This window comes from Dendropsophus ebraccatus, chromosome 3 (genome assembly GCF_027789765.1).
Source record: "Dendropsophus ebraccatus isolate aDenEbr1 chromosome 3, aDenEbr1.pat, whole genome shotgun sequence".
Taxonomy (NCBI): domain Eukaryota; kingdom Metazoa; phylum Chordata; class Amphibia; order Anura; family Hylidae; genus Dendropsophus; species Dendropsophus ebraccatus.
Genome location: NC_091456.1, coordinates 94,565,274 through 94,586,870, shown reverse-complemented (window position 1 = coordinate 94,586,870; position 21,597 = coordinate 94,565,274). Strand labels below are relative to the sequence as shown.

At 44.8% G+C, this 21,597-nt stretch overlaps 1 protein-coding gene across 5 annotated transcripts in view; it reads left to right on the top strand.

Moving 5' to 3' along the window:
• NCAN (neurocan) overlaps nt 1-21,597 on the top strand; it is a 156,961-nt gene that overhangs the window by 67,010 nt on the left and 68,354 nt on the right. For all 5 annotated transcript variants that reach the window (XM_069964409.1, XM_069964406.1, XM_069964405.1 and 2 more), the window contains exon 3: nt 5,760-6,155. In XM_069964409.1, the coding sequence (XP_069820510.1) occupies nt 5,760-6,155 (396 nt within the window). The remainder of the gene's footprint in view (nt 1-5,759; nt 6,156-21,597) is intronic.

Here is a 21,597-nt window from a genome sequence, read left to right as displayed (position 1 = left end):
TAAAAAAAATAAAAAAAAAATGGATAAATACACGTATATATATATCTGATAAAACGTCCACATGGACAATAAAATATCCAATGAATGGTGGAATATATATATATAAAAATAAGAAGAGAGCCAAGTGATGAGCACCGCGCCGGGCCCAGCGCGGTCACCCCACTTAAATAATGGTAGTCCCGAATCACGGTTTTTAACCTAGGCTCGTATTGTTGTTGAGCCGGTGTACTTGTACTTTAGATAAATAATACTCCTTTTAGAATGAGATCATGCAAGGGAGAATTAAAAGACAAGTAAATGGTGGTGGGATATCCACCTCTCACCCTGCTGGTGATATCATCTGCAGTCAAATGCGGTATTGTGATGGTAATCCGTGAACCAGTCTCTGCGGTCAGCTTGGGAGCCGTGCAATCGCGGTCTAGTGCAACATATGCGTTGACTTGAGTTGTTGTGGCGTCCGCGTGGATGGGAGCGCGCGCTCCTTCCGGCTGCTGTTGTATAGGGTGCCAGAGGAATATGGCTCCGGTTCGGGATCTACGTTTGTAAACCTAGGTATAGTTTCTGAAAGGCTCTGTTATCCTGAGTTCCCGGGACGCGTTTCAGGAGATCTGCTCGCTCCTTTCCTCAGCAAAAGGAATCTGGATAACTCTAATGTCCCTTGTATCCTGTCAGCTTTTATATCCATTCTGGACTAATCCACAAAACCTGTGATGGATCCTTCCAGGTAATTCTCCACACCTGTAGATCATTTGCTGCTGCATAGTTGTTACTACCTCATATGGAGTTACATAGATCGGCAACTTAGCAACATTTATTGGTCTACATCATTACATCTCTATTCTGTTTTGCATTACTCCCAGGAGTAATGCAAAACAGAATAGAGATGTAATGATGTAGACCAATAAATGTTGCTAAGTTGCCGATCTATGTAACTCCATATGAGGTAGTAACAACTATGCAGCAGCAAATGATCTACAGGTGTGGAGAATTACCTGGAAGGATCCATCACAGGTTTTGTGGATTAGTCCAGAATGGATATAAAAGCTGACAGGATACAAGGGACATTAGAGTTATCCAGATTCCTTTTGCTGAGGAAAGGAGCGAGCAGATCTCCTGAAACGCGTCCCGGGAACTCAGGATAACAGAGCCTTTCAGAAACTATACCTAGGTTTACAAACGTAGATCCCGAACCGGAGCCATATTCCTCTGGCACCCTATACAACAGCAGCCGGAAGGAGCGCGCGCTCCCATCCACGCGGACGCCACAACAACTCAAGTCAACGCATATGTTGCACTAGACCGCGATTGCACGGCTCCCAAGCTGACCGCAGAGACTGGTTCACGGATTACCATCACAATACCGCATTTGACTGCAGATGATATCACCAGCAGGGTGAGAGGTGGATATCCCACCACCATTTACTTGTCTTTTAATTCTCCCTTGCATGATCTCATTCTAAAAGGAGTATTATTTATCTAAAGTACAAGTACACCGGCTCAACAACAATACGAGCCTAAGTTAAAAACCGTGATTCGGGACTACCATTATTTAAGTGGGGTGACCGCGCTGGGCCCGGCGCGGTGCTCATCACTTGGCTCTCTTCTTATTTTTATATATATATATTCCACCATTCATTGGATATTTTATTGTCCATGTGGACGTTTTATCAGATATATATATACGTGTATTTATCCATTTTTTTTTATTATTTTTTTTTATTTTTTTTTTTTTTATGGTATTTTTAATTATTTCTCTATGCATTTAGATTATTGCCGTTTATGAATTGTAGCATTAAATATTTTCATTCAATTTTGTTGACATATAATCATTATAGCTACACCTATAGTATTATTTCACCCACTTCTTGAGAGCCTACTACACTGTTATACATTTGATATATATATATATATATATATATATAAAAAGGATGGTCCGAACCGAGTTCGGTTCGGTTTCGTACGAACCCGAACCTTCGGTAATGATTCCCTCTGTCTACCCGCTCCGTGGAGCGGGCAGATACAGCGGGAGGAACACCTGGAAAACTGGGATACAGCCTATGGCTATGGCTGTATCCCAGTTTTCTAGGCGGTCCTCCCGCTGGATCCGCCCGCTCCACGGAGCGTGCAGACAGCGGGAATCATTGCCGAGGGTTTGGGTTCGTACAAACCCAAACCGAACTCGGTGCGGACCATCCCTAATATACATATATATGGTTATAAATTTGTTTAGATGCCCACTTGTGTGTGTGTGTGCGTGTGCGTATGTGTGGGCTAAACTTATTTTGTTACATATCATACCGAGGAATAATGTACTTTGCAACTTGCATATATTGATTTTTTTTTTTCTAGAATTCAGGAGTTCCCTGTACTGCCTGGTCTCCACTATTAGCCACATTTCACCAACAAGCTATTTTAAATGTTGGATTGAAAGACATGTGCATAGTTTTGTTTGTTGTCATCATTATTTTCTAAGATAACAATGTATCAATTATTGTTATGAATGAATGTATGGAAAAAAACATTATTTAAAGTGAATCATTATTTTGTTATTGAGCCAATATTCTGTTCTAAATTGATTTGATATTTTTATAAGCAAGTCCATCATGCTTGTATAGGGCTCCATGAAATTATAAAATGACATTTTAGGTGACTGCAGCCACCACAAGGGGAGCTTAGGGAAAACAAAATGTCACAAATCTCTCATTGAGCTATTACAGCAGTACCATTTGAAGGCTCCCATTGAAATCTATGGGAGCTTGGAGTAAAAGCTTGAAAAACCACATAGAACTGCAAAAATCTCACAGCAGATTACATACTAATATTGAGGTATGATCTTATCCTAAGAGCTTACTGCATGTTGTTTATATATTTACCTAAATAAACCATTTATTTATGTATATACAGTGGGGAGAATAAGTATTTGATACATATTCAGCCATGTAAAAGGACACTTGGCTACTTGTTCATGGCTGTGTAAACAATAAACTAGACCAGTCATGTCAAACTCTGGCCTGGTGGCCAAATCTGGCCCATGGTGCCATTATTTTTGGCCCACCAGGCAATTCAGAGTTTGAATTACATCTGACCCGCCATGGCTACTATAAATGGGACTATGGGGGAGGGCTGGCTACTATATGAGACTATGGAGGAGGGCTGGCTGCTATATTAGAGACTGGGGGAGGGCTGCCTACTATATGAGACTACTGGGGAGGGCTGGCTACTATATAAGAGACTTCAGGGGAGGGCTGGCTACAATATAAGAGACTATGGGGGGTGGCTACTGTATGAGACTACAGGGGAGGGCTAGCTACTATATAAGAGACTATGGGGGAGGGCTGGCTACTATATGAGACTATGGGGGTGGGTTGGCTACTATATGAGACTACAGGGGAGAGCTGGCTACTACATGAGACTACAGTGGAGAGCTGGCTACTATATGAGACTATTAGGGAGGGCTGGCTACTGTAGGAGACTATTGGGGAGGGCCTGCTACTATATGAGACTATTTTGGAGGGCTGGCTACTATATAGGACACTTGGGGGGCTGGCTACTATTTGGGGCAATTTTGGTTGGGTTGGCTACTACATGAGGCAATATTGGGGGGGGGGGGCTATTAGATGGGTTGGGGTTTAATCATATCATAGCAATTTATCATGTAATTTATCATAGTGCACAGTGCTGGGAGACGCACACCACTGACAGTGCCAGGAACACCCCATTCGCGCTTCAATAATTATCAAGGTTGGCCCGCGACTTTGTCCAATTTTTTCATTTTGGCCCACTGTGTATTTAAGTTTGACACCACAGAACTAGACCATTGATTCCCAAGGGAGTGGTGGACACAGATACAGGTCAGTCCAGGATGGCACCCAGTCAGCATGTAGTTTCTCACTGGTTCTTCATTAGTGGGTCCCTAGGATCGTTCCTCTGTTGGGCCCCAGGTACCCCAGTCTGACACTGGTTAGGGTCCGACTGATCAGACATTGATAGTGTATTCTATAGGTCCTTAATATTAATGTCCCAGACAATCTCTGTAAACGTATATCTTTAAATATCTTTCTCATAATATATGCACAGCATTCTCACATTTACTGATTGCTTTGCTGTGTTGTAACCTTTGGTTTAGCCAAACTAAACTAAGTAGCTGGGAGTTTGTTATTATGCATGCTGCACGCTTACTGTTTCAGGGCAAATGTAATCATCACAAAGTCTAGGTCATGTGAAGCTGTTATATGTACTACAGGCAGAATGTTCTACCTCTTTACAACTTGTCTTTTGCCTAGAATGGTAATTGATACTGATGAAAAATCAGCGAATAACAATTTTCTATATGTGCGGTCTGTCTCTAGGGACTAACTGCAAATGTAGAACACACAGCACAGAGGAAAAATGTAATTCTATACTATGACATGAACAGTTAATATAATGTAAGCCAAAGGGATATAAGAAAAAGGCATGCAATAAAGTAAAGGCAAGAAACTTAAACAAAGACATGAGGTTTGTAATGTAAGCAATTCTTTTCTACAGTTCCTTAAGAATGAGCCTCCGGCAACTCTATGAGAAGGTCTTCTTGGGATCTTAAGTGTATTCATAACCTTGAACAATAGCCAGGCCTAGAATGGTGACACCAGAAACAAAGCCAGTGTTCAATACAGATATATGGCCATTCTGAGCTTCTATCCTCTCTATAGTCTTCAGGGCACAGCTGGCTCTTATTATTCTTATCTCCAGCAGGCGGGATCATAAATCCTTGCAGGATAGATTCCCTCCTCTGACAGTACTTAAATTGGTTCTAATCTCAGTTGTGATCAGGAGCAGCCTGCATTAGTTAGCACTGCGTGTCACCCTGTAGACCTGACATTACTTGCTCCATGTAGACCTCTTGGGCCTATGTCTCACAGTATGAATGACATCTATAGGAACAGGCACTCCCCAATACAGTGCCCATAGCCTCTAGGGTAAATAAATCATGGAAAAAGATACTGGCAGCTCGACTGAATGTCCATTTTCTGAAACATTTATTCACATAGTATGACAACACTTTTAGGTCATCTATTGATATTACCCTGAGGGCGCTACAAACCTCCAAAATGAGTTGTAGAGTATTGTACAATAGACACTTTGTCAAGTCATTGGCCATGTTAGAAATTAGCAGAGTGCTCTTTGTTTCCTGTCTTTCAGTATTAGTTCATTGGACTTCTCAGTTTTGATGGGGATAAAATGATAAGAAAAGAAAATACCATAAGTGGAGACCTTTATGAAGGTCTGAGTCTAACACAGACCAGTGAAAGGTTGCAAGTATTTTCACAAAGCCGCATTGACCAAAAAGTTTATGACTTTTCACTGACCTCCGCCCTGTTCACCAAGTGGGTTGGATGTGGGTGTGACATTGTGCTAAAGGAGGCATGGCTTCCCAAGGCACGAGATTTATTACAATTTATACCCGGATACACCATCAATTATAGTTCAAACCTACAGCGGCTTCACATTAGAGCAGCGTATGAAAAGCAACCCTTAGAAGTTTCCCTGTAGTCTTTTAGGAGGCTGGTGCACCTTTGGTGCAGCCTATTTACATGATAGACAAGATATAGAGAGAAACCCTTCATATTAGCGAGATACACTTCAATATGTCACACACACACACCACCCACCCCCAGTGATATCAGCTGATTGGAATCATCTTCATTTAGGGAAGGTTTTTCATGAGTAAATTCACTATGTGGGTATATTTTAACATTTCCTTTCTGTTTTATTTTCAGATGGGGAAAGTGTAAAGCCTCTACACATCCACAGACATCAACATGGCCTTGTACAATGTGGTTTGGCGCAGTCTGTGGCCCTCCCTTGCTTTTTCTCTCTACCGCCTACCCGATTAGTGCATGCAAACAATGTTGCCTCAGAAGCACCACGCATTAAATGGAGTAAAATTCAGCCTGGGCCGGGCAAGGAGATATCTGTCCTCGTGGCACGAGAGAATGTGGTAAAAATATCTCGAGGTTATGAAGGGAGAGTCTCTCTGCCAGGATATGCCCACAACCGGTACAATGCCACCTTGGTTTTATCCAATGCTCGTTCCAGCGACTCAGGTTTATATCGTTGTGAAATTGTCCTAGGTATTGAAGATGAGCAGGACACGGTGCCCCTTGAAGTAACAGGTAGGTGATTTTTTTTTTTTTAAATAAATAGCTAGTATTCAAGAACATGAGCTTAATATATAACTGGTATTGTTTCTTTTGTAGTTGCCAAATTCAAATATATCAGGGAATCACTCAGATCCTGCTTCCATCTAGCATTTGTTCTGTCTTTAACAAATTTTAACTAATTATAATTACTCCTATCTATCTATCTATCTATCTATCTATCTTCAGTACCAACCTATCTATATATCTATTACATTTAAGAGCAAGCTAGAGCTATAGACATCTATATAACATGAGATTATTATTATTATTATTATTATTATTATTATTATTATTGCTATGTTTACAATATAAGATATTATCGCAAAAAGGTGGCCGACTATTAATAAGGATGGATGCAAATAATTATTAAATAATAATCTTTTGCCGTTAAATGACGGCATGTTTTTATAGTGGTAGTTGGTGTTGCTTCATATCCGTTCTTGAATTTCCATTTTCTATGGAGGTGTAGACATTTTATTACACTACTGCATACAATCTGATCCCAATTAGATCTGTTCAGCATTTACTCGACATTCATCTGTCAAGTTATAGTATTTCACTCCTCATTGTTGACTGTTCAGTGTATTGTGTCACTCATGCCCTTTTCTCACATACAGTCCTAATACCTCAATCTCTTTGTTGTTTACATGCACTGTCGTAATGATTGTCCTATGCCCTTTCTACCTCTGCCAACATCCATTCTTCCGCCCACCAAATTGCATTTGCATTGGCAGCATCTTTCTATTCTTACTGCTCACTTTTCTCTGATCTACAGCAATCATTCTTGCAGTTTCTTTAGTCACATACACTTCACATTATCCATTGTTGCTATCAATCTATTTCACATTTCCTCTATTCATGTACCATCTCACTGTCTTCTTCATTTCTCATGTGAGATCTGTTGTCTCTGTATAGCTATTCTCATATTGCTATTTAATACAGTTCTTCTATTTACTTGCATCTCTGCAAACAGCCGTTTCCCTTGCCCTCCCTCTTTCTAGCTTTCTTTACACGATACGATCAGAGAGAATCACATTTAGAAGCTGTTATCCTGAAAGCAGCTGTAACTGCACATTTCTGAATCCTGGCGCCTGTACTCCATTTTTTTTTTTAAATCAGCATCCTGTCTCCCATCTGTTCTCACCTCCTCGCAGCTTTTTGGCCCCTTCATGGTGTTGGCCCTGTTCTTTGTATTGTCATGCTCCCCCTCTCAGTGTCTGCCTGTCTCACAGCTTGCTTACTCTGGTAATTAATAGCAATTATGTAAATCTACAGGACAGCTCTGGACTGCTACGTGCAGTGTTTGTACTAGACTTCATACCAATGTATTTATACATGAACATTACTGTATCATTGCTTTTCTATTCAGAATATTATATTGCACTTGCTTCTTTAAATGTGTGTTGATAGGACATTTGGCTCCATTATTGTCATCACAGAATAAATGGACAAGCATTAGGTTATGATATACTGTAACTTGAGCTTTACTGGGAAGTGACAATTCATGCTGTTTGATAGCCTCAGCAGCTGTAGATCTAGTGCAATAAACTTGCACTGAAGTGGTTTTGCAGGCGACAGAATTATTGCCTTGATGATACCTCTAAATTGTACTTTAAATGTTGTTAAAGAATAGCTGTCTAGCTCTTGAAGCTTCTGTCCTTTTATGCTTTGTGATATACAATGTTATTGATCTGTAATTTGTATAAAAGTAACAAAACTCCTGATTCCATATAACAACCAAGAATTATCTAACAGGATCTTAAGCAGTCAAATGCAAAACGTTTTCTGTTCTATGTTTCATAAAATAAAAAAGGGATATAAAAGCACACAATACAGGTCTACTTTATCAAAACGGAGTATGGCCTTATTCACATGTCCAGTGTTTTTTCCGGAGCGTGATTTCGTCCACTGGACGTCTTTTGCTGGAAGCTGGTGACAGGAGTGGAGCTGGTGACAGATGGAAGCTGGTGACAGGAGTGGAGGAGATAGGATCGGTGGGAGATGGAAGCCGGTGATGGGAGTGGGGGAGATGGGAACCGGGGACAGGAGTGGGGGAGATGAAAGCTAGTGACAGGAGTCGGGGAGATAGGAGCAGGTGACGGGAGCGGGGTAGATATAAGCCAGTGACAGGAGTGGGGGAGATGGAAGCCGGTGACGGGAGCGTAGGAGATAGGAGCCGGTGGCAGGAGTGAGGGAGATGGAAGCTGGTCACAGGAGCGGAGGAGACAGGAGCGGTGAGAGACAGGAGCGGGGGAGATGGAAGCCGGTGACAGGAGTGGGGGAGATGAAAGCTAGTGACAGGAGCCGGGAAGATAGGAGCAGGTGACGGGAGCGGGGTAGATATAAGCCAGTGACAGGAGTGGGGGAGATGGGAACCGGGGACAGGAGTGGGGGAGATGGAAGCCGGTGACGGGAGCATAGGAGATAGGAGCCGGTGGCAGGAGTGGGGGAGATGGAAGCTGGTCACAGGAGCGGGGGAGACAGGAGCGATGAGAGACAGGAGCAGGGGAGATGGAAGCCGGTGACAGGAGCGGGGGAGTTGAAAGCTAGTGACAGGAGTCGGGGAGATAGGAGCAGGTGATGGGAGCGGGGTAGATATAAGCCAGTGACAGGAGCGGGGGAGATGGAAGCCAGTGACGGAAGTGGGGGAGATGAAAGCTAGTGACAGGAGTCGGGGAGATAGGAGCAGGTGATGGGAGCGGGGTAGATGCAATATTCTAACCTTTGGGGCGGTTCCCATGTCTACCTAATGAACTTTATGGCAAGAGTGAAATGACATTGTTATTCCATAGGTCAGTCCAAAAAACAACGATATGCAGGTTTACACAGATTTTCTAATGTTTTATTTGTTTTTTTAATGAAATCTTTTTTTTCTTTTTTTTGCAATTAATTATTACCAAAATGCCCCTATTGTGACTCTTATACCGGTTTTATTTTTTTAACTACGGGACTGTATGGTGTTTAATTTTTTGTGCCATGATCTCTAGTTTTTATTAAAGGACAACTCCGGCACAAGCGCATCACATGACATCCAGCAAGCTCAGCCAATCAGGGCCGAGCAAGCTGGAAGCCATGTAATGCGGTCCAGCCAATGAAAAGGCTGCTGGTGCGCACCAGCAGCCTTTCCATGTCCCATTCACTTTACCTGAAGACGCCAAGGAGGATGAAGACCTGGCCTGCCCCCTGCTGTGATATCATTGTCACAAAATGGCGCCCGGTAGAAGAGGACAGGGTCGACCTTAATCGGGTATGTATACGTTATTTAACTTCTGGGGGGGGATCGCAGTTTGGAAAGGGTCTATGAAAACTGGTCCTGTCATTTACACTTAAATTCCCCCGAGTGCGCTTCATTGTTGACAGACGGCCAGGGTGTACCTGTACACCCTAGGTTGTCTAGCAGTTAATAGGATATTTGTAGCCGATGACTGATGACAGCAAAGGAGCACACTCCGCTGCAGCCAGTGATTGGCTGAGTGGGCCATCAGTGAGCAGGGACCTGAAGGCTAAAGCAGAAGTGCAAAGAAACAGCGCAGGCAGGTAAGCATTAGCTGTTTATTATTTTTACCGGCAGCTATTGGTTAAATATGGCATTCACTACATTCTTGCAGCTGAATGAAAACCTCAGGAATGCAGGGCCATAGACTGCGATGATTATTGCAACTCGCAATGTGTGAATGCACCCTAAAAAGGAGGTTAAATGGACTCAGTCACCTCCAACCTACCCACCTCCACCACTAAACTAAAGTCATCTGTAAGTAGGATAAAGGATGCTGATTCCAAATCTGTAATTTGTAGCTTTCTATTCCTTTGTATTTAACCACTGTAAGCCTACAAACTGGGCATGTTGATGCATAAAGAGGACTACTTAGCTCAAGAATATAGTGGAGAGGACGACTTAGACTCATTCATTTGTGGCCCTATAGCAAAGAAACGCAAGAACATAGAAATATAAAAATTCAGAATCAGCACTGTTTGATATCGACTGATAACTTGAGTTTGGGGGGGGGGGGGGGGGTTGGAGGTGGTAGAGTATAATCTGGAAATCTTGCAGTTTTCATTCTCACCACTGGGGCTAAGACTAAGCAGAGACTTCCTGTTTTGTCTGTAGTGATAAGATGAGTCTGCTGTAAAGTGACAGCGCCCGCATCAGAGCTTCCCATGGCACACAGTGAAGCAAGCGGCCGGAGCCGCTCACTTCACTGTGTGAACTGACAGGTCTTTCTGCGGCCGGAATTCACTGAATTCTGGCCGCAGAAAACTGACATGTCAGTTATTTGCGGCCCCGTATGGGATCCCGGCCGGAGCGTGTATGATGTGTATAGGCTCCGGCCGGGATCCCATAAAGAAACAGGCATTGTTCCATCGAGCCAAAAGTACGGCCATTGTTGCCATTGGCAACAACGGCCGTACTTTTGCGTAGTGTGAACATAGCCTTAGGATAGATAGGATAGGTGGTGTATTCTTCCCGATCTGATACAATGATCTCAGCTGCCACCTCTGTCCGTGACAGGAACTGTCCAGAGCAGTAGCAAATCCTCTAAGAAAACCTCTCCTGCTCTGAACAGTTCCGGTCACCTCGGTGGCAGAGAGCAACTGATAAGTATGGGAAGACTTGACATTTTTAAATAGGAGTACCGTACATTACAAATCTATATAACTTTCTGCCAGTTGATTTAAAAGAAAATGTTTTTCACTGGAGTACTCCTGTTTTTCCTAATAGTCTTGTAAGAAGTATTAGGTTAATTTCAGTTCATACATGGAGAGAGAAAAAAAACAGAAACAAAATTAAGATAGTTGATATAATAAACTTCCAAAAACTGGTCTGATTTGCCCATAACAACCAATCACAGCTCAGCTCTGATATCCTAATAAGCTCTGGTTAAATAAAACCTGAGCTATGATTGTTTTTATCTTAGATAGACTAATAAATCTGGGCCATAGTGCTGGAGAATTCAGTAGACTAGTATAGTACAATGACTGATAGCACTGTGAGAGATCAACTATTACATTTTATTGTAAGATGAAGTGCAAAGCAGTGGGTGATGTTAAATATGCTGTGAGAGAGTGTGATACTTGTGAACCGAGGGTGCTGACCTTCAGTACAGCTCATGTGAGACATGCTTGAGAAGATAAAGAGCATGGCACAAGAGGAGGGCAGACATTGGCACAGCAGGCTGCACATTGCCAGATTTTTGGGTTAACTGTATCAGCTCAAGGGAAGCTTAAGGCCCCTTTCACACAGAGCAAAAAGGGCGGAATTGCCGCCAGCCTCCATGTCATGATGATACTCTATGCGAGGCTCGTGTGCTGCATCTCTCGTTGCTGAAGAATGAACATGTTCATTCTTCAGCGTGGGGAGAGGAGCTGCGCACACCTCTCATAGAGTTTTATTATGACATGGAGGCTGGTGGCATTCCGCGGCGGACAATTCCCCCGTTCTTGCTCTGTGTGAACGGGGCCTTTTATGCATTTCTCTTTTAGGCTATGTTCACACTACATAAAATAACGGCTGTTGTCCATGCCGAAAAACTACGGCCGTTGTTTTGAAGTTCCCTATAATGACTGCAATGCAATGTAACTACGGCCGTTGAATTCACACTACGTATTAGATAACGGCCGTTGTTTTTTATATGGCCCCATGAAAAATGAACATGTCAATTATTTCCGGCCGGTAATACTGCAACAACGGCCATGGATTTCAATGCGGCCGCAAACGTAAAACTTATATCTGGGCGCAGTATTTAAAGTAAATGACCTGTTTCATCCCGTTTATAAACATGCTAGGATTCAAAATTAAACAAGGCCGTAGTTTCACGACTAGCCCGTACGATCGTAATTCTATGGCCGCAGTTTTGGTCGCAAAAGTCTGGCCGGTGAAAACAACGGCCGTTATTTTACGTAGTGTGAACATAGCCTTAGAGTTTATGTAATTATATTTGAGGTATTTACAGGCCCTGTGTATAGGCTCAAGTAATGCAAGCCAAAGCCTTTCAGTGAGTGATTAGATGTTCTTGGTGCAAGGAATAGCTACCATGGTATTGTGTGGAGAGTGGTCTGGATGATAATGTACTGTATACTGCCGTAAAATAACAAGTAGGGGGATTTACTAAGCACTTTTGTAGATCCCCGGACAACAATATACAAGAGGCTAGTGCCACCTCAGTAATCTTACTTATGTGGGGTATGCTGTGATAGGAGGTAGCTCCCTCAGATCCATACTGAGAAAGTAACCTAAGGCCTCATTCACACATTCAGTGATTTTTCAGGTCTGCACATAGGTCCTCTTTTACTATCCGCTATAATTGAACAGTTCTAGTTAAAAAAGTTGAACTGATGAAAAAAAAAATGTAAATAGCTTGCCCATATTTGATCCACGTCTTTCACGGACGTCACAGATGGTCTGTTAACTCTGCAAAATAAAACAAGGATCCCATAGACTTCTATTGGCCAATCCATACCGCAATCACAATCTGCATATGTCCTATTTTTTCACAGATTACGGATCTGTGAAAAAGCAGAATGTGTAAATAACACAGTAAAAATCAATGGGCACTAACTTGATCCATGACTGTGGATCTGCAATCACAAACAGCTTTGCGGGATACGTGAGTAAAGCCCCTATTACACGTTGGTGAGCACTGGGGAGGCCACGGGGAGCTGCAGGGGAGCTTCCCGGGTGATCGCTAGATCGTCCGGGCAGCCCGTAGAGCATAGCGGCGGTCTGCTGCCGCCGCTCCTATTCCATAGAGCTGTGGCGGCAGATCGCTGCAATATGAGTCGTTTGTCATTCAACATGTTGAAAGACAAACGACTGCAACGATCAGCCGACATCGTTCATGTTGAATGATCATTGCCTTCTATTATACACGAGACGATTATCGGCTGTATCGGAGCCTTAAGGCCTTAGACCTTAGACCTTCAGCTATCTTGAGCAGAACCTTACCCTGAAGATTTTGGTGTGGAGCACTGTTTAAGTTTACCCACCAAGTGTTAGAAAAACCACAAAGTATATAGTACCAAGTGACAGCAAAAATATTCATGTTTTGTATGAAATAGTGTTTGTGATAGTCTAACATGGAAGTATTACACCCCATACTGATTATTACTTGTCAGTAAAGTATTTGTTCAAGAATGGGCAGAACTGTCTATCCAACAGACTTTCTTGCCAGGCTTTGCTGATATGTTAGTAAACTAGGCAGCGCAATGCGGTTCATCCGTAGGTAATGTCACAGAGCCAAGAAATGGCTGTTCATTCTGTTACAATATACAGTCGTTCCAACTGGCAGTCTCATGTAAATAGAAAGTCATCAACTACATTCATCCTTTTGTGGCCATGATATGGTATTTTAGAACAGAGAAAGGAGTATTTTAATCAATGGTGAGTATCTGAAAATATGAATGATAGCACAAGGGAATAACATGCAGCTCTACAAACACAAACTGATTGTTAAAATCCGCAGGTTAGACACATATAACAAGCTCATATTTTCTTATAGTGCACGGGGTGCTGAGGATGAAGGTAAGTTTATTACCTTCATCCTCTGTGCTGTTTTCATGCAGTTTGTAGTTTAATTCCTATGCTATTAAGGTGGTTTGGTGCTCTGGGGCAGGACTGGTGGCCGTCCAGAGCAGACCATAGCACTGGAACGCCTTATTAGCATAGGGATTTAACTATAATGTGCACAAAAACAACGCCAAGGATGAAGGTAAGAAAATTACCTTTATCCTCATTGTCCTGTGCCCTATAGGGACATGTCAGCATGTTAGACAATACATGTATGTATGGTATGGGTAAAATTGTATCTCTTGGTTTCCTTGAAACAACTGAAGGTTATTGTGCATTATGATCCAAGGGTTCAAAGCACCCTGTGGAACAACATTGCCATTTATTGTTAATTTTAGGATTGAGGGGTGACGATCGTGGGCTAACCACTATACCTAAAATGATGGAGCTATTGTAACGCCTGGAGTCGTGGATCCACTGAACCGTCACTAGCGATGGCACTAACCTCACCAGGGAGCGGAGTCTAAGGGGCCGCTGGTTTTCACCAGAGCCCGCCGCGGCGGAATGGACTTGCTGCGGCAGGCGACCCCCAGGCTACCCCTGGCTTGGTTGCTAGTGACGGCAGGCGAGGCGTGGCAGGAGCAGTAGGCAGGAGTGCAGGCAGAGATCTGTAGGCGTAATCGCAGGTGGCGGACAGGACTCAGGAACAATGGGAAGGCAGCGGGCAGGGACTAGGGACAAGGACTGTGGACAGGAACAAGGAACAAGGATTAAGGTCAGGAACAACAGGGAGCTGGGCCAAACGCTATGGGAAGCATGCAGAGGCTCCAACACCTGTAGTGGGGCAGGGCTGGAATTTATAGGGAGTGATTAGTGCAACTTCCAATTAGGGGCGGACTGGCCCTTTAAATCTGAGACAGCCGGCGCGCGTGCCCTAGGAGGCGGGGACGCGCGCGCCGGCCGGCACAGATGGAGACAGGAGCGGGGCGAGGTAAGGCGCCCCCCGGGGCCGAACAGGTAGCAGCGCCGGGTCCCTGCACAAGGACCCTGGCGGCTGCATGGGGCAGAGAGAGGTCACGGCAGCGGCCCGGAGCACGGGACGCCGCCGCGGCCGTGACAGTACCCCCCTCCCTTTGGCCTCCCCCTCTTTCTTGCCTGCAGGAACCTCTTGATGAGATCTTGGTCCAGGATGTTAGCCTCGGGTTCCCAGGACCTCTCCTCAGGACCAAATCCTCTCCAGTCCACTAGGAAGAACCGTCTTCCTCTGACAGTTTTCTTATGGCCAGAATGTCTTTAACAATGTAGATGTCGTCAGAGACGGCTTGTGGAGCAGTGAACGAAGACTTGTTGGAGAACCGGTTGAGGACCCCTGGCTTTAAGAGGGAAACATGGAAGGCGTTCGGAATCCGCATAGTAGGGGGTAGGCGGAGTTTGTAGGTGACAGGGTTGATGCGTTTTAGCACCAAGAAAAGACCGAGGAATCGAGGACCCAACTTGTAGCTGGGAATCTTGAGTCGGACATATTTGGCCGAGAGCCAGACTTTGTCACCTGGGAGAAAATTCATGGCAGGTCTTCTTCTCTTATCCGCCTGGTTCCTTCATGCGGTCAGATGCCTTGAGCAAAGATTGTCGAGTCTGTTTCCAGATCGACTGCAGGTCAGATAACAATTCCTCCACGGCTGGGACCTCAGAGGATGGAGAGAGAGGTAGAGGAGGACAAGGGTGATGCCCATAGACCACATAGAAGGGGGACTTGCCTGTGGAACCCGAGTCCAGATGGTTGTAGGAGAACTCCGCCTATGGAAGCAGACTGGACCAGTTGTCCTGGCGAGCGGAGACGAAGTGTCGAAGATAATTGCCAAGGACCTGATTGACCCTTTCCACTTGCCCATTGGTCTGGGGATGATAGGCCGATGAGAAGTCCAGCTTCACTTGGAGTTGAGAGCAGAGAGCACGCCAGAATCTGAAGACGAATTGTGAGCCTCTGTCAGACACTATATAAGGAGGAAGACCATGTAGGCGGAAGATATGCTGAAAGAACAGCTGGGCCAGGCGAGGAGCTGATGGTATCCAAGTGAAAACGGCTTGGTGGCATCCGGGCGAACTAGCGCAGGAGCAGAAGCAAAGGCTGACTTTAGGCTAGTGAAGGCTCGCTTGGCCTCAGGTGGCCAATGCCTGGGATCCGCCTTCTTCTTAGTGAGAGCCACGATGGGTGCGACCAGGGTAGAGAAGTGTGGGATGAACTGCCGATAGTAGTTGGCAAATCCTAGGAGGCGTTGGATAGCTCTGAGTCCCACAGGACGTGGCCACTGGAGAACAGCTGAGAGCTTAGCCGGATTCATTTGTAGACCTTGGTCGGAGATGATATACCCAAGAAACGGAAGACTGCGCTGATGGAAAACACACTTCTCTAGCTTGGCGTACAAATGATTGGCCCGTAGTCTTCGCAGGACCTGACGTACTTTTGTCACGTGAGTCTGCTGGTCAGGGGAGAAGACCAAAATGTCGTCAAGATAGACAATGACGCAGACATAGAGGAGGTCACGGAAGATGTCGTTAACGAATTCCTGGAAAACCGCTGGGGCATTGCATAGGCCGAATGGCATGACCAGGTATTTGTAGTGCCCATCTCTGGTGTTAAAAGCGGTCTTCCATTCGTCTCCTTCACGAATACGGATTAAATTGTACGCTCCCCTGAGGTCCAGCTTAGAGAAGATCTTGGCTCCACGGAGACGGTCGAATAGTTCAGGGATAAGTGGAAGAGGATAACGGTTCTTGACTGTCACCTTATTTAGGCCCCTGTAGTCTATGCATGGGCGAAGAGAACCATCCTTCTTCTGCACAAAGAAGAATGTTGCGCCAGCAGGGGATGTGGATTTGCGAATGAAACCCTTCTGTAGGTTCTCCCGGATGTAGGAAGACATGGCCTCAGTCTCGGGCACGGAGAGAGGGTACACCCGACCTCGTGGAGGAGAAGTTACAGGAAGGAGGTCTATGGGACAATCATATGTCCGGTGAGGGGGTAGAGAGTCCGCCTCTTTGGCAGAAAAGACGTCAGCCAAGTCTTGGTATTCTGCCGGTAGGCCGGGTAGAGGCTTGACGGAGTCAGGTGACGTCATAGAGCACTTGGGCTGAGGAAGCTTCAGACACCGGTTAGGACAGTCCAGACCCCAACTGAGAATCTCCCCGGTTCTCCAGTCTAGCTTAGGGGTATGTAATTGCAGCCAAGGTAGACCCAGCAGGATGTCGGAAGAGGAATGGCGCAAGACGTAGAAGGAGATCTTCTCCTGATGTAAAGCGCCCACCTGGAGGACTAGAGGTGCAGTCTGGTAGAGCACAGCTTCAGCAAGAGTCTCGCCCGTGACCGAGGAGATAGACAGGGATCGGGCTAGCTGGATCACGGGTAGCCGCCATCTTTGGACCAAGGTAGCTGCAATGAAACTGCCTGCAAACCCGGAGTCGATGAAGGCAGTAGTCTGGTGAATTTGTCCTGAGGGTGTCTGGATGGAAACTGGCATAGACAATCTTGGAGAGGTGGCATTCACACCTAGCGAGGCCTCTCCTACCGGACCTAGGTGCGAGCGTTTCCCGGACACTGAGGACGTTGGGGACATCTCTGCCGGAAGTGATCAGAGCCACCGCAATAGAGACAGAGATTCAGCTCTAGTCGGCGAGCCCTCTCATGAGGAGTCAGGCGAACTCGTTCTACTTGCATGGGAACCTCAGGAGTCGACTGGGGTACAGGAGCAACAGGATTCTGGAAAACCGGTGCCAGGCGGTGATAGCGACGGGGCAGGCTTAGTCGCCGTTCTTGCCGGACCTCCTCCTCTCTCTCGGAAAATCGGTTGTCGACTCTGGTAGCCAGTAAGATTAGATCGTTCAGAGATGTAGGGAGGTCGCGGGCGGAGAGCACGTCGTTCACCCGACTGGATAGGCCCTTCTTGAAGGTGGCTATTAGAGCGGCCTCATTCCAGTCTAATTCAGCTGCCAGGGTGCGGAACTGGATGGTGTAGTCACCAACAGAGGAGCTCCCTTGAGAGAGGTTGAGGAGAGCAGTCTCAGCTGAAGAAGCACGGGCAGGTTCCTCAAAGACGGAGCGAAACTCGGCCAGGAAGGTTCGGAGATTGGCAGCAACAGGATCATCTCGGTCCCACAGCGGCGTGGCCCAGGCCAGAGCTCTACCCTCCAATAGGCTGATGATGACAGCCACTTTAGAGCACTCAGTGGGAAACTGACCACTTAAGAGTTCAATATGCATGGTGCATTGAGTCAGGAATCCCCTGCACAACTTGGGATCGCCTCCATATTTACTCGGGAGAGCACATCGAAGTCTCGAAGAGGCTGCAGGAGGTGGTGAGCGCTGAGCTGTAGTATGCTGCTGTAAGGCGGCAGTCAGTTGCTGGATCTGCTGCGACTGTTGCTGGATTTGTTGAGCCTGTTGTGCGACCACTCTGGCTACGTCACGGAGATCAGGCACCTTGCCGGGATCCATGGTTAGAGCCTACTGTAACGCCTGGAGTCGTGGATCCACTGTACCGTCACTAGCGATGGCACTAACCTCACCAGGGAGCGGAGACTAAGGGGTTTTCACCAGAGCCCGCCGCAAGGCGGGATGGACTTGCTGCGGCAGGCGACCCCCAGGTCGCTACCCCATGTTACCATGGCTGTTCCTAACAGCATTTAGTGACATGCTTTACAGCAAGCCTTATAGACATAGACAACATTAGACAGACTCTGCCCCTTTGAGATTAATGTGAAACATCATTGACCGTGCTCTGTGACCTTTAACCCTTTAAGGACAGAGTCAGTTTTCATTTTTGCGCTTTCGTTTTTTCCTCCTCATGTTTAAAAGGCCACTGTGCTTGCATATTTCCCCCTACAGACCCACATGAGCCCTAATTTTTTGCGACACCAATTATACTTTGCAAATACAGCATAATTTTTCTATAAAATATGCTGAAAAAGCTGAAAAAAATTATATGTGCAGTGAAATTTGAAAAAAAGGTGCAATTCCTTTTATTTCGAGGGGTTTTGTATTTACGCCGTTCGCCCTGACATGTTATCTATGTTCCTCAAGTCGGTACGATTACAACAATATGTAACTTGTATAACTTCTATATTATTTGACTGCTTTTAAAAAATTTAAACCTTTTAAGAAAAACTAAATGTGTTTAAAATCGCCCTATTCCCATCCTTATAACGCTTTTATTGTTTGGTCTATGGGGCTGTGTGAGGAGTAATTTTTTGCGCCGCGATCTGTATTTTCTTTTGGTACCTTGTTTGAGTATATGACACTTTTTGATCACTTTTTAGTACATTTTTTCTGGATTTAATGTAAACAAAAATGTTCAATTTTGCACTTTGGCGGGGTTTTGCGCTTACGCCGTTTACCATGAGAGATCAGGAATGTAATAATTTAATAGTTTGGGTGATTACGCACGCAGCGATACCAAATATATTTATTTTTTTATTTATTTTTATTTATAAAATGGGAAAAGGGGGGTGATTCAAACTTTTATTAGGGGAGGTTTTTTTTTTTTATTAATAAAAACACTTTATTTTTTTTCCCCACTAACAGTAATTATAAGCCCCCTGGGGGACTTCTATATACACAGCACTGTTCTCCCATTGAGATCAATGCTGTGTATATAATAGAGCAATGATCCATCAGATTGGTGCTCTATTATACTGGTCTGCAGCAGTCCATCTATATGGATTGCCGAGTCGGGATCAGCGTCATTCCGACGTTGAGCCCCGGCCGGCTCATTACAACGGATCTCCCCTCCGCGATCGCATCACGTAGGGGAGATCCCCCACTAGACACCAGGGAAAGGGGCCACCACCACTATTCAAATGCAGCTGTCAGCTTTGACAGCTGCATTTAATTAGCCGCGGTCGGCTAATACCCGCAGTCCCTGGCTACATATAGCAACCGGGGACCGTGGGCTGCAGAGAGGGCTCACGCTGGGAGCCCTCTCTGATCCCCCTTAACGGCCGCATGACGGGTATACCCATCATGCGTCGTTAAGGGGTAAAGAGGTCATTCCACAAGAAGCTTTTATTGTCTACAGTAGTCTCATCTTATCACCACAGACAGAACGATAGACTCAGCTTTGTTTTAGCCCCAGTGGTAACAATGAAAACTGCAAGAATTCAGGATTATTTTATAATATAGATAGTAAAATTGAAAATCAGAAAAAAAATGTCACCAAAAATTTAAAAAAATATTTGTTTAACATGAAAACATTATTTAAACAATAGGTCCTTTAATATAGACAATCATGTAAATTGTCACCATTATTGGCTATTCTGCCATTTATGAAGATGTTAACATTTATGTCCAACTCCAAAACAATTTTTTCTTTTATGTCTCTAACACATCTAAAATTAAAAATTACACTGCTGTAAAAAGAATTGAGATTAAAGGTTGAAAATTAGCAGCTGAAAATTAGTTTCGCAAAGTTTGCAAATATTAGGTCGGATTAAAAAAAAATCACGAATTGAAAACAAACGAATCTCATTAAAACAGTCAAACTATAGTAGCTACAATAGTGGGACTATTACAGAGTAGTGATTTTTTCAACAGATGTTGTCACAGTGTAAAAAATTGGAAAATAACAATTAAAAAAAAATGTCAATCAGCCAGTCATTTCACAGTAGTGGACTTGGGTGGATCAGCAACGTAATATCAATTTTCTCCCAGGACAGCAGCGGCGCAAAGTGACACTTTCTCCTAGGACAGCAGTGGGCATTGGTGGACCAGTGGCATCATATTAACTTTTCTCCTAGGACAGGAATGGACGTTGGTGAATTAGCAGTGTATACTCACCTTTTCCCCATGGACATCATTGGAGACCGGTGGATCAGCGGCATTCAATTACACTTTCTCCCAGAACAGCAGTAGACTTTCCAAAATGGAAGCCTCATCAGGGGCAATGGTCCTTGAAGGCTCCAGAACATATTCCTGGACATGGTAGCGGCAGCATCCTGATTCCCTTAGACCCTGAGGGTCCTAGAACAGACACCTGGAGGTGGTAGCGGCAGCACTCTGACTCTCTTTGAGCCTAAGGGGCAAAGTTTTTCCCACTACACTGTATTTTCTCTAAAAGAAAAAAAAATCTGGGATTTTTCCAAGACAGGCATAAATAACACCAGGTTAGTAATTAAAAAAAGTGCTAGACGCGACCTATGTATGCATCTCTTGGGGTTCTTAAAGCAACTCTGTACACACAATCTGACCCCCCCAAACCACTTGTACCTTCGGATAGCTGCTTTTAATCCAAGATCTTTCCTGGGTTCTGTTCGGCAGGTGATGCAGTTAATGTCCTAAAAAACAACTTTTAAACTTGCAGCCCGTGCCAAACGGGCGTATCTGTGCCCTAACTTTGCACCACCCCTCTGTCCTTCCTCCCCTCTCCCCACCCTCTTCATCATTAGGAATGCTCCAGGCAGATTGTCTCCTATTCATCAGCTGTGTGAATACTGAATAAGGGCTGGATCGTTAACCACCTTTGCAATGTTCATAATGGAGAAAATGTTCCAGTGGCATTTCTGGTGCAAAGTTCCCCTCATGAGGGTGGTGCAAAGTTAGGGCACAGATACGCCCGTTTGGCAAGGGCTGCAAGTTTAAAACAGCACTTCATAGGGATGTGTGTCTGGATAATCCTGTTCTTTGGGCATGGGTTGCGCATTGTACTTTGGCGAGCCATCAAGCGAGTGTGGATAATATATGCTATGCTGGGAATGTTTTGGCATGGGCACTAAATTTAAAGAATGGTGGTGATGTGTGTGTGTGGGGGGGTAGAACTGGCTCAGTTGCCCCTAGCAACCAATCAGATGCCACTTTTCATTCTTCATAGATTCCTTGGGAAATGAAAGGTGGAATCTGATTGGTTGCTAGGGGCAACTGAG